General features: G+C 43.7%; 1 protein-coding gene across 3 annotated transcripts in view; it reads left to right on the plus strand.

Moving 5' to 3' along the window:
- LOC132577249 (bifunctional heparan sulfate N-deacetylase/N-sulfotransferase 4) overlaps positions 1-14,208 on the plus strand; it is a 217,437-nt gene that overhangs the window by 178,862 nt on the left and 24,367 nt on the right. For all 3 annotated transcript variants that reach the window (XR_009555816.1, XR_009555815.1, XM_060246867.1), the window contains exon 8: positions 12,248-12,344. Coding sequence is in view for 1 of the 3 variants with exons in the window: in XM_060246867.1 (XP_060102850.1) it covers positions 12,248-12,344 (97 nt within the window). In the remaining 2 variants the exon portion in view is untranslated. The remainder of the gene's footprint in view (positions 1-12,247; positions 12,345-14,208) is intronic.

Below are 14,208 nucleotides of genomic sequence, written 5' to 3' on the forward strand. Positions count from 1 at the left end.
GCCAAAATAGGCTCTCCGCCCATACAGGGTTGGGGCGGCGCCCCCATACGGGCCTTAAGGGCTAGGTGATCCGACCATGGAACCGCTTCTACGGCGATATCGTTCACCAAAATCCCAGAAGCAAAGATCAGGTCTAATGTGTGCCCGGCCTGATGCGTGGGAGTCGTGACAAATTGAGAGAGTCCCAGTATCGCCATGGATGACACTAGGTCCATCGCCTGAGTGGAGGCCGTGTCGTCGGCATGGACGTTGAAGTCACCCAGGACCATAAGCCTCGGGTACTCCAATGCCCAGCCCGCCACTGCCTCCAATAGTGATGGTAAGGCGTTAGCTGGTGCGTTAGGCGGACGGTACACCAGCCAAACTGCCAACCCCTCTCCAACATCCCACGTCAGACCGGCGCATTCAATCCCATCAATCTTTGGGTCTGGGAGAGCCCGAAAGGAGTAATCCTCCCGTATGAGTAGCGCTACCCCTCCCCCCATCCGCTAATCCGTGATTGGTGAAAGACCGAGTATCCCGGGGGGGGACATCTGGGAGAGAGCTACTGTCTCCCCGTCCCTCACCCAGGTCTTGGTCACGCAAGCCAGGTCCGCGTTCTGCTGTAGCAGAAACTCCCTAAGGGTCGCGGTCTTGTTATTTATGGACCTGGCATTACATAACACCAATGACAGAGGCGAGCATTTCCTCTTGGTCCCACTACCTGCCACCATTGGGATGGGAAGTAGACTGGAAGGTGGCCGAGCACCATTTTGTCTCTGTCTCCTTCCATTGTATTTCTGTCTATTCCCACCGTCACTATATAAAGTGACTATATAAAGAAGCGGTTAGCCGTTACATGCTTGCCTAGCTTTCTGGCGCAAGATAAATTCAAAACATGAAATTGTTACAAAACAGATATTCTCACACTATGAAATTCATTAGCAAAACACTCCTAACAGATAGTCACGACCTTGGGAAGCAGACACTGTTAGGGACCCAAATACTTTGTTTTCCCAGCAACCTAGTAGATGTTTCAAAACAGAGCAGTGATAGAACAAAGTATTAACATGGCAAGGGATCGTGACAATTGCCACCATTCTAATCTAACATGGGCTGCAGTCAGATTGGCAGTTTGTATCGGCAACCTCTTGGTATAGGAAAAAACCAGCACAGTTTGAGGCACCCACGGGCTCCCAAACAGCACATGCCCAGCTACTGGAAGAGGGACCGGCTGTGCATGACTGGAGGAGTGGTCACAGTGCTTGTGTGGGCTTCCGTGGTGCTCCCCAGCCATTCAGACGGCCAGAAAAGATGACAGGAAAGCACTTCAGAGATTTGCCACCAGGTGGTGCCCAGTGGCTTTTTGAAGCAGCAATGAGGTGGCCAAAGATGGGGTGGGTAATTGCAGTTTGGGGCCCAGATGTGCACATGTAAATATGCCATTTTAATCTGGGTTTGGGGATGGCTGTATTTTCCCAAATCACCCATCTAAATTCAGCCATGATGTCTCAGCAGCAGCTTTTAATTATGAATAAAATTTTTCAGAAACTGGTTTGTTGATTCCCCATACCTATATGTTTTTTGTTCCTATGTATAGTTAACTTTCTCTGGCTTGCAGCTTTTTAAGTGCACACCTAAAAATGTAATCTGTGCATAACTACAAGCAAGTGTATCATAGACACACACAATCAGAGATCCAATTTATGGGCTACAGCAACCCAGTGGTAAACTCTGGTTTTATGCCATGTGTGACGGAAAGCTAGGGGTTAACTAGAAACTGAAGACGCACAGGGCCTGCGTCAGGTGACCTGAGGGTGGGGGCTAAAGTGCTGAAAGCTCTCAGGAAGAAAAAAAAAGTCTGTGAGAGACAGAAGCTGCTGAGGCAGTGATTCAGTCAGTTGGTGTCTGACAGAGTTGGTGCCTGTCAGAGAAGTCTGTCAGAGTTGGGGCCTGACAGAGACTGAGAGGGTCAGTTCGTGCCGGACAGAGGCTGAGGGGACAGCTGATCCTGTGAAGGAGCTTGAGACAGTGGCGGGAAAGACTTCCAGAGGCTGCAAGCTCGACAAAACCAGCCAAGAGGGCTGTGTGTGTGAGTCAGTCAAGACCTGAACGGTCACAGACACCTATAGACAACTCTGAAGATCTAGAGAGGTGGTTGAGGGAGTGGATGTGGGTCTGAGACACCAGAAGGGCTGAGAGAGGGACTCCAGTCGAGGGGTGAGACTTGGCACATCATTCCCAAGAGACCAGACCTTTGCTAGAGGTGGAGAGAACAAGTTATAGGGAAACTGTGAACTGTGTAACTGAGAAACTCAAAGGAAGAAAAACTTAATGTGAAGCCTGAAACAACTGAGCAACGTGTTAGCCTGTGTAAATATCTCCCATATCCCCAGTTTAAAGACTTTATGTTATAATAAATCTGTGGTTTGAGTTAAAGTTCTTGAGAGCCTATATTTTTGGGAAAACAAACAAAGCTGCTGTGGTCCCCTATTTCCATCAAATAACAAAGTAAAATACCCCGAAGAGACTGAGTTAAAGAGATCCAGTGAGGCCGTGAGGCGGGCGCTGCTATAATTTGGTTCCCATACCGGGAGTCGAACCCGGGCCGCCTGGGTGAAAACCAGGAATCCTAACCGCTAGACAGTTCACAGTTTCCCTATAACTTGCTCTCTCCACCTCTAGCCAAGGTCTGGCCTCTTGGGAATGATGTGCCAAGTCTCACCCCACGACTGGAGCCACTACTACCAGTCCTCCTGGTGTCTCAGACCCACATCCGCTCCCTCAACCACCTCCCTAGATCTTCAGAGTTGTCTATAGGTGTCTGTGACCGTTCAGGTCTTGACTGACTCACACACACAGCCCTCTTGGCTGGTTTTGTCGAGCTTGCAGCCTCTGGAAGTCTTTCCCGCCACTGTCTCAAGCTCCTTCACAGGATCAGCTGTCCCCTCAGCCTCTGTCAGGCACGAACTGACCCTCTCAGTCTCTGTCAGGCTCCAACACTGACCAACTGACTGAATCACTGCCTCAGCAGCTTCTGTCTCTCACAGACTTTTTTTTTCTTCCTGAGAGCTCTCAGCACTTTAGCCCCCACCCTCAGGTCACCTGACGCAGGCCCTGTGCGTCTTCAGTTTCTGGTTAACCCCTAGCTTTCCGTCATACCATGTAATGTGTGGTGTGACCCGGATAGCCCAGACAGATTTTGTCAGATCTTGGCAACTAGGCAAAGCTACCAAGGAATACCAGGATTACTATGCAGAGGCAGGCAGTGGCAAACCACAGCTGAACATCTCTTGTTGTGAAAACCCTACACGGTAACCATGTCAGTTGCAACTTGACAGCAAAAAAACAACTGCAGAATGGGTCCAATGATTAATTGTCTCTATTATAACTTATGTGTAAGCAACTTGAGTTGGATAAGAGCCAATACATGTAGTGTTTAATTGGTGCTTTAACTGGTAATTGGTGATAAGTGAAGCTGACAATTCTAAGTGTTGTAAGGAAAGGAAAGGAAAGGTCCCCTGTGCAAGCACCAGTCGTTTCCGACTCTGGGGTGACGCTGCTTTCACAACGTTTTCATAGCAGACCTTTTTACGGGGTAGTTTGCCATTGCCTTCCCCAGTCATTACACTTTCTCCCCAGCAAGCTGGGTACTCGTTTTACCGACCTCGGAAGGATGGAAGGCTGAGTCAACCTGGAGCTGGCTACCTGATGGTAAAACAATTTTATTAGTAACATATGGTAATAAATCTATATCTATCTATATCTTACTTCTTTAAAAATTTCTTTTATCTACCCCATATATTACTTTCTACCAACCCCTCCCCCCGTTACTTGACCCCCGCCAGTTTTATTTACTTAAAACTATATATTAAAGGTACCCTTAACTATTACCTGAACTACCTGAAGCTACCTGAACCAGCTTCTGCTGGAATCGAACTCAGGTCGTGAGCAGAAGGCTCCGACTGCAGTACTGCAGCTTTACTACTCACACTAAATTAGTTAATTCTGGCAGAGTCATAAGAATAATTATACTCGTAAAGTAAGAAAATGTGCATGTTCCCAATAACAACAATAATGATTCAGATCCCCCCCCCCCTATTTTAAGTAATGCACTGGTGTTAATGGGATGCACAGCCTTCCTAAACACTGCATTGCTTTGCTTTGGAGCTCAAAAGGGTTATATTCGCTTAAAGAATACAGTCCTTGTCCATAGTTTTAACTAGAAAATGCCATTTTGTTTTTCCTTTTTACTTGTGAAAGGGAAATCTATGAATCTTTATATTCATGCTTTCTTCTGTTTGCTCATAATACAAATGGAACTATGGAAAAATTCAAACTATTTCACAAGGGATTAATTTCAGTCTGCACTTGGTTTTTCTCAGCATTTTTTTCTGCTTTTGGGGCTCATAGACTTGGACCACCTGGTCCAATTGTTTTGAAACTTGGAGGACATTTTGGGGAGAGGCACTAGATGCTATACTAAAAATTTGGTGTCTTTACCTCAAAAAATAGCCCCCATCAGAGTCCCAAATACCCATGGCTCAATTCCCCATTATTCCCTATGGGAATTGTTTTCCATAGGGAATAATAGAGTGCCCAGTAATAATAATAATAATTTTTTATTTGTATCCCGCCCTCCCTGCCGAAGCAGGCTCAGTAGACATTTCCCTCCCCCCCCCCGCTTTCTAAAGCGGGGGGGAGGGCCTCCAAACCAGGGAATCCCCTGCCCCTCCCTCTGTCACACACACAAATACTTACTGGGTCTTGTTCCTGCAGAACTTTACTTGCTCTGAAAACGAAAGCAAAAGAAAAGGAGGGGCCGTTCTCCTATGAAACTGTTACTGACCCTTTCCCATGAAGCCCTTCCTGTTTCCTGCTTCCTCCTCAGCCTTAAAGGCACACATTTTAAAAACGTACCTGTTTGCAGGTTTCTAAACCTGCAAGAGCTCTAAAACTACATGATGACTGTGGGGGCGGGGCTTCCCCCACCAGCCAGCTGGCTGGGGGTGAGGAGAAGCCTGTAAAAACAGGGGATCCCCTGCTGGGACCTGGGGATTGGGAAGCCTAAGTGACACCATCATGATGGCAATTTCATGGCAATGCTCTGATATTCTGGTGAAAACTGTATGGCAGAAGCCAATTTTATCACAGAGTTTTTGACCAAATACCAGAGCATTGCTGTGATGTCACAACGTGATGACATCTATTCTGGTATTAACCAGAAGTGATGTCATTGCGGCAATGTAGCCTGGCCTCCATCCCACGTCTGGCAAGTCCACCCCCCACCCCCTGCAAGGAGGGACCAGTTCTTGATTTATTTCATTTATTTAAACAGGGGTGTCGAACTCATTTGATATGAGGGCTGGATTTGACATAAATGAGACCTTGTTGGGTCAGGCCATGTGTGTCATAAAATGTAATGCCAAGTAGCAGACATATAAACTTTATAAAGGGCACAAACACAGTTACATATATATTTGCTTAAAATAAAACATGCTTAAAACATTATCATACTTGCAATATTTTGTTTTACAGTCTCTGATAAATGTCACCTCTTTTTATGAACTGTTGCATCAAAAACTGCAGACAATGTACTGTACTAATCAAACATGCTGTTCAGGTGTTGTTCAGGTGTGCACATATGTAAGTTGCAAACCTACTTTTGATTTATTGACATTCATTACAGAGATCTCATGAACAATGCTTTGAGCCTAAGATCCAAAGGAAAACATGAAGCAGCTGGGCATTGTGAGTTTCTGTACAGAAGCTGCTTCATGTGCTAGTCAAGAACATGTGAAGGCACCATGGCACCGACTGAGGGCTATGTGCTTGTCTGCAAGTCTTCCCCAGAAAAATAACTCTCCTATGTGGCAGTGCAAGAACAGAGAGACAGCCATGTACAGTGCTCAGTATCAGCCTACTTACTATCTGGGAAGTCTAAGTTCAAGATCACCAATCGAAAGGAATATGTGAAAGAAAAATCAAGCAAAATTTGTTGAGTAAACCTGGGCTGCACACACACGCACACTCATCCTAATGCTGGCTTGTTATTGCTCTTCTAAATAGTTCATATGCTTTCTTATTGAGAAAGACTGAAGGCCATGAATACAGTGAAAAAGAGGAGGGGAACCCAGATGTGTACCCATAACAAGCCCAACAAAACTCACTCTGTGTGTGTGTGTGTAGCAAAGCAAAAAGCTCATACCTTCAATAAAATGTTGCTAGACTTAAAATTGGTTTCTTTGTTTCTCTCCTGATGGTGGGGACTGGGCAAATGAAGCTGGAGTTCTTTCCTTCCTTCCCCAGGGGACAAGGAGAGGGAGGAGTTTCAGCTACTAAAAGGAAGAGTGGCTCGGCTCAGTAGCTCTGCAGGGTGATTGATTGAGCCTGGCAAATTTAATCAACACAGCAGAGCTATTGAGCCAAGCTCCTTCATTGGCTGATGCTCCTCCTCCCTTTGGGAAAAGGCAGGGGAAAAACGGAAAGAGGCTGCTTTGCTGGCTGGCTTATCTGGGGAGAAACACAAAATGGTGACCGGGCAAAGCAGGCAAGGGAGAATTAAGCATACAACAGCCAGTTGCTGGAGGGCCTAATTGGAACCATCTGGGGGCCGGATGTGACCCACAAGCCATATGTTTTACACCCCTGATTTAAAACATTTATTAGCTGCCTTTCTACTTTACAGGAACTCATAGTAGTTCTCATTACATACCCCTGTTCTGTGAAAGAGAATGCACTGGAGCTAAGCCTAAGTAAACAAAATAAGAATTTCAGATTTAATACTTCACAGATTAATATGCAATGTCTAATTTAAAATGAATTGTTCAGTTGTGATTTGTCAGGAAAATTACATGGTAGTAGGATTTTTTCCCTACTCACTAACTGCATAGATCAACACACACATTTTAAATTTACTTCCAGTACAAGTTTTTCTCTTTGTGTGAATTTCCCCCCACATTTTTGCTTGCCTTGTTTTTGAGTAGGAGTGTGCAAAAAAAAAAATCTGAATTAATCGGATTCAGAAATATACGGGGTCTCTCACCCAGATGCCAGCTTCCCTGCCACAGAACACGCAAACTACAGATGCCAGCTCTCCAGCCCTGCCCCAAACAACACAACTCTCAAACAAGAGAAGCGGTGGACCACACCTAGCTCCACATCATTCCGTATCTGACAGAAAGCAAGAAGCATTTAGAGTTACTTTGAGTGATGGATGGTTGGCTGGTCCAGGCTCTTTTGCGTTACCCAGGGTGCACCACGAGGAGGCGAGCCAGAGTTGCACCCCAAATGAGGAAGATCACTGGGAGGGCCTCCGATTGTGTGAGAGGAAGGGAACCATTCTTTCTCTCTCAGCTCAGCAGCAACACACCAGCTATCACTGTCCCATTAGAGGGACCTCAGCATTGGTATGGCTGCTGGCTGCCTGTCATCATCACTGGCACCTCCCTCTTTCTTCCCCCTGAAAAAAACCCTGGGTTATCCTGGCTGGGCCTGTGGGTGCTGTTGGTTACAGTTGGGGGCTGCAATGGCCCTTTCAGTATTATTAGGCATGTGTGGATGGGGACTGGGGAAATTTGGATTGCTTTGCAGATTTTAAATCAGCATTCACTTTTGGTTTGGGGATGGATGAGGGGTGGGGGGGTGCCCTGCCAATCAATTTGTGAGCGAGTTTTTGGGCTGTCTTTGGACTCTAGTCTATGTTTAGTGGGAGAGCATTTTATAACCACCTTTCAAGTGTGGACCAAGAGAGGATGCAGGCACAAGTAGGTGCTCACTTCATTCACTCTCAAAGTCTACATTCGGGGAGCCGAACAAAGGCAAGTTGACCTCCAGGAAGACCAACTGCTCAACTGTCCAGGGTTGCAGGCGATTGCGATGTGGGCAAACCCCACTTTCAGTTCAGGTTGTGTGAGACTGGCCAAGGGTGACATGAGTGACAGGAAACAGAAGAGGGGCCCTGGGGACAAGGCCAAGGAGAAGACTAGAGCGGTGGAGGTTTCCCCCCCACCAGTGCATAGGGCCACTCCACAGCCGCCTTCCAGCACTCTGACCTCTGGCTGGAGTGTGATGAAGAAGGGCCCTTCATCGAGGCTGCTGCTGGGGTGCCCCTGAGATGTTTGGTGGGGGTGGCACCTGTGTGCCAATCAGGTACGACAGGAGGGTGATCACCTGGAACCTTGCCAGGTCGGTCACCCATGGGCTTCCATTTTTAGTGGTCAAGAATCCTGGGGTGCTAGGGTTGCTTGAGTACCTGGCACCCTGGTACAAAGTTTCTGCTAGAACCTCCATTAGCAGGACCATTGTGCCATCTGTTTTCAGGTCGACAAGATCTGTGGTGAAGGAGCATTTGTTCCATGCTGCCGGGGGGACTGTTCATTTCACCTCAGATATCTGGAGCTCCCAACATGTGTCCGAGGGGTATCTCTGCCTAACTGCGCATTGGTGGCAACCCAGTGAGCTGCAGGATGGGGGTGGCAGTAGCAGCAGGCAGGGTCAGGGCCGCCAGGCTGGCTATTGCTGGGCCTTGCTACATGCCAAAGCAGTCAATGCATCGCACACGGCAGACACTCTTGGAGCCATACTCTCACGGCAGTTAGAGGGCTGGGTAGGCAGGGATGTCGCCATGGGCTTCGTGGTGATTGACGGTGGCTCCAACATCAAGATGGCTGTCCAGCGTCAGGGCCTAAAATGTCTTCATGGCCCACCTTCTCCACCTCGTGGTTAAGGACTACACTGTACCCTGACTTCTTTTTAAAAACCCTCCCACCAAAACTTGTTTGTTTGTTTTTTTTGGTCCCTAACTTGTCCTTCTTTGGGTTGGGGTAGTAGTAGTCTGGTAAAGTTTAATTGAATTTTGAAAGAAGATAAAGCCCTAAACTGGATTGATTTTGTTTTAAATTTCAAAAAACATAATCCCTAAAAACACCCTTATTAGTAGGGCAGCCTATTTAGTGGCCCTAGCCAAACCAAAAGCACCTTCAGACTCCAAAAATAACTCTATAAAAACATGAAAGTGACCCACCCCACATAGCCCACACACCAACCCCCTCACACCAACCAAAGGTAATTTAAAAAAAAAACATGAGAGAAAGAAACTTAACTTGTAAACCCCCCACCCCGCCCCCAAAACCATAACCAGGAAAAGGGACAACAGGACAGGATGCAAAACCAGCAGCAACAGATTCAAACAAATCCAACTGAGAAAAGGCCAACAAACTCAACTGTTAAAAGATTGATCTTTTAAACAATAAAAAACCTCAGGCCAAATCAGTCAACACCCCCCGCCCCTAAAAAAAATCAGAACCAGGAAAAGGGACAACAGGACAGGATGCAAAACCAACAGAAACAGATCCAAATAAATCCAACTGAGAAAAGACCAACAAACTCAACTGTTAAAAAGCTGATGTTTTAACAATAAAAATTAAGCCAAACAGCACCCCCCCAAAGAACCAGAACCAGAAGAGAAAAGGAACAACAGCAGCACAACACAACAGCAACAAATCAAACACAGAATCCTTTTAAAACAGTAAAAAACCTTGACTTTTAACAATACAGGAACTTTACCAACCCCTCCCCCCAAAAAACCTTCACCCTAACTCCAAGAAATCCAAGCCACCCAAATCAGAAAAAGTAAAAGGACACTGCACTTTTAAAAGTCCTCTCACTAAGGTAAGATACAGGCAAATTGGCAACCTTCCCGCCCCAGGCCCTCAGCCCCAGCAGAACCCCCTAACCCTAAGTCCAAATAAGCTACCCACCCACCCAAATCTGGATAAGTCAATGGACTCTGAGTCTTAAAAAGTTCTTTTACTTTTATCCTAACTTAAATAAAAACAAGAATCCCAAGATTGTCTTACCTTAGATGTCTTCTCTTCTCCAGGCAGGTCAGGCAAGGCTGAGAGAGAGCAGCAGCAGCTGAGGCCAAAGGCCAGCACAGCACAGTCTCTTTCTCACATCAACACAGCAACAGCAATGGAATGGAGTCCAGCCAGGCAGACTCCTTTAGAAGGTTCTCTGGCCCTACACAGAGCAGTTTCAAAAAATACCACTGCTCTGTGATTGGCCAGAAAACAGTGTTTACTTGGATACCCAAGTAAACAAAAGAACAACAATGTTGCTGATGGCTGGGGGATTAGCCCAGCCATCAGATACACGCCCTGCAAAGGATGCATTTGCAATGCATGCTTTGGATTGGCTGCTGGGGCTCCTCTACCCCTCTCCTTCCCTCCCTGATCCCAGGGAGGCTATGGGAGAGGTGGGAAAAGGCTTCCAAAGGCAGGAAAGGAGGCAAGCAGCTTCCCTGAGGCTGCAGAAGCTCCTTTCCCATCTTTTACATTGAGTTCTGTATACTTTCGAATATTGATTCAGAAGTATACAGGGAGTCGTATACAGCTCCCGTATAATACCTTCCAATCGGATTCGGAAGTATACGACACCATATACTTCCGAATCAGGTGGTATTCAGCGGTCTATTTGGTTCAGCCGAACCGAATGCACACCCCTATTTTTGAATGCTTATTAATAAGCATATACACTTAAAATACCTAACTGCACTTTGCATCATCCTGAGAAAGGCAACATTTTGCTATTAAAAAAAAACTGTTAGAAAACAAAAATGTCAAAATCCAGTAAAAGATAAGCATTCAAAAATTTTACAGTATGCTGCATTGGTTTGAATAGGAGCTGTTTGTGTAATGATTGGAAGAGAGATCTGTTTATTTCAATGTAAAGTGATGTGCCAGAAAAGATTTAGAAGAGATCACAGAATTATTTCTATATAGTTGGTTTTTTAGAAAAAATGAACACTCAAAGTTAGTATAAGAATGGTAAGAAAATATCCTCAGTGACCAAGTTCATTGATTCAGTCAATTGAACTGATTACTGTTGCAGATGAAGCCTGGTCTTCAGTTGCAGCAAAATGAAATGACAGAGTGTCGAGATGGTACAATGGACCACACCACTTCAGGTGAGAGATTAGATGTTGCAAAGTTTCTCTACATCAATTACCCCTTAGAACTTTTAATAATAATTTTTATTTGCAGAAAATGCTTACATGATAAAGTATTAAAATATCATTGTTCCCCTTACAATGTAAAAAGGTACATCTCTTTCTACCCTCTCAAGATTCTGTCAACTCATTTTGCTACACGTCTAGGGCTGAACAGACCTAAATGAAAAAGTATCAATGACTGTTCATTACTCACCTTTGCAGCAATCCTTGTCCTGCCTCCTGACTAGGAGATACCATGGCAGGGTTGTTCTTAAGGATTCAGATCCTCATTTTTCAATTGCTTTAAAACACTTGATCCTCATTATGTTGTAGAGTTACTAATTGATTTAACTGTTGTTGTTTTTTAAATTCTGGTTATTATTGTCAAAGAATAGTGACATCTTGCCTATATCTTCACTTCCTCTTCTTTTCTGTTGCCAGTTGTAATAGCTAATAATATGTATAATTTATTTATTTACTTAAAATATTTGTATGCTAACTTTCCACCTAGTTTACAGTCCCCAAGAGCGCAAATGATCGACATAATGTTAAAATACTAATATGTGTCCAAAATATTTAAAGCAATTAATAAAATATGTGAACATACAAACACACAAGCATACACAGAGAAAGAGGGTCAATGAGTGAGAGAACATCAAACAAAACAACAAAGTCTTCCCCTACTGGCAGAAGGAGAACGGAGTTCCAGAGTTTGGGCACCATAACAGAGAAAGCTCTTTCTAGGATTACCAACGCTTCTAGACTCAATCTAGTGATTGAAATTATATGTGGCAACCAGGCCTTTTTTTGTAGCAGGAACTCCTTTGCATATTAGGCCACACACCCAATATAGCCAATCCTCACAGAGTTTACTGTAGGCCCTGCAAGAAGAGCCCTGTAAGCTCTTGGAGGATTGGCTACATCTTGGGTGTGTGGCCTAATATGCAAAGGAGTTCCTGCTTCAAAATAAATCCCTGGTAGTAACAGTTGTACCATAAAATTCCAAATTCACTTTTCTAATTATTGGGATACTTACCATTGTCCATGGGTTCCAAGACCAGCCCTGCTTATTGACAAGAGCTGGCAATTTCAATATATGAAGACCAGATTCATTAAGACTGCATATTATGATAGTTCCAGATTCCATGTAAATAAACAGTCAGAGAAGACGAGCACATATAGAATTCAGAGGGTTCTATTGCACAGGACTTTCTGATAAGCAAGAAGTCAGAGTATTAGAATGTTTTCCTGAACTGAGTCTTTTATTTTCTTTAGAATCCATGTGATGACAGACGCCATCGGGATATCTGGTCTAGAGATAAATCTTGTGAACACCTGCCTAAATTTCTTGTGATTGGTCCACAGAAAACAGGTAATTGAACAATATAATGTATAATACAAATAAATTGTTTCCAAATGGAAAAATAAATAATCTGTGGGATATGACTTGCTGGGTTTGCAGCATTTTTTAGAAGCATCTATATCTGTTTTTCTTTAGTCCTGAAACAGTGTTTTCATGTTCAATAGTTTAATAATCTATCAGCATAACCTATAACATGTCCAGATATAAATTACTGTGATTTCAGTAGACATGCTCAATCAAGTGGTCATAAAATTGCCCTAGTATGTATTCAGTCTACTTGATGTCTTGGTACTAGAGCCAAAGTAGTATAATAGTTTGAGTGTCAGACAAACTGGAAGACCCCAATTCCCACTTGGCCATGAAGCTCAATGGTGCCCTTGGGCTAATCACTTTGCGTCAGCTTGTGCTACTTCACAGGTTGTTCTAAGGACAAAATGAGAAGAAGGGAGGAAGAAGAGCAGAATACATATTAATAGGAAGATACTTGATCACTTGCCATTTTTTATTAAAGAGGTATTCACTGTTTTAGAACAGTCATTATTTAATTGTAGGTTTGGAAAGAACTATTTACTTTGCTGGTTTCTGAGCACTGTTATGTCTTATCTGGAGAATTTTAAGCATTCCTTTCATCTTTAGGATGGATATCTCTACACTGCTTCTTTGAATAATATTTTCCAAAGCTGATTATGTAAACACCCAAATGTTTAAAATAACAAAATAAAATATGATGTTATAAAATAAGAAGAAACCATCTAATGAGCTTTATCATAAAATCAAAGAAACCAGTCATCCAGAAACACAGCAACAACAGACTGTGCATGCACATGAAAGCTTACATTCTGAATAAAACTTTGTTGGTGTTAAAGGTGCTACAGGACCACTTTGTCATAAAATCACGTTATGTTGTTGTTGTTCTACTCCCCATGGTCAAATGTGCACTTAGAAGCAAACCCAACCAATATTTTAATAGGCCCTAAAAGAAGTGCTTTTGTTGAGGGGGGGAAACTATTATTCTCCTGCTGTGATTTAAATCTAGAGATTTCCACATTGCACCCTTAGACGTTAATGACTTTCCTAGGGTGCCAAGCAAATTGGTGATGAGCAACTGATGGACTCTCACTCTTGATAAGAAATCATCAGCTTTGAGTCATTGGTACCTTTCTTCCCACACAACATTAAATTACGTATTAAAAGAAACCCCACAGACATTCTAATCAGATAACCATGTTTGCTAACCATAGAGGAAGTAGTGAAAAAGATATCTATTTTTAATGATCTAAAGCTAATTAAGGAAAACTGATTTAATAGACCTGCTACTGTATGCTTGTTGGAAATCAAACATCATTTCATCTTCCATTGCCAAGTCATGAAATCTCTTACAGATTTCTATTCCAATCTGTTCAGTTCAATTTGAACATAGCAGTGCAATTCTGTGTGCAATTACTCCAGTCTAACTTCAGTGGACCCTGGATGGTTTATCTTTGCATAGGTCAAAGCAGAAAAAGATAGTAAAGAAAAGAAATATGGCCATAAAGAAAAGGATTGGGTTGACAAAAGGACAGGATTCTACTTACTTTTCATTTGAATTCAGTAGTGCCCTTGTAACTCAATTGATTTAGACTAGAATAACTCTGTGTAGGATTGCACTGTTCTCTGACCTGAAGCTTCCTGATGTGGCTTTCCTCACGGGATGCTCTTGCGAGTGAAGTGACTTATGCGTTTATTGATAGCCACTCTACACCCTTATGGAAAATATTGCAAATTAAGTTTCACTTTTTAAAGTGAATTTGCTTTGGTCAATGTTATTTTGGACAAAAGCTTAGATCATCTAACAGTCCAGATTGACAAATACATAGATCAAAGCAAGAAGAGG

This window comes from Heteronotia binoei, chromosome 9, assembly GCF_032191835.1.
Source record: "Heteronotia binoei isolate CCM8104 ecotype False Entrance Well chromosome 9, APGP_CSIRO_Hbin_v1, whole genome shotgun sequence".
Taxonomy (NCBI): Eukaryota; Metazoa; Chordata; class Lepidosauria; order Squamata; family Gekkonidae; genus Heteronotia; species Heteronotia binoei.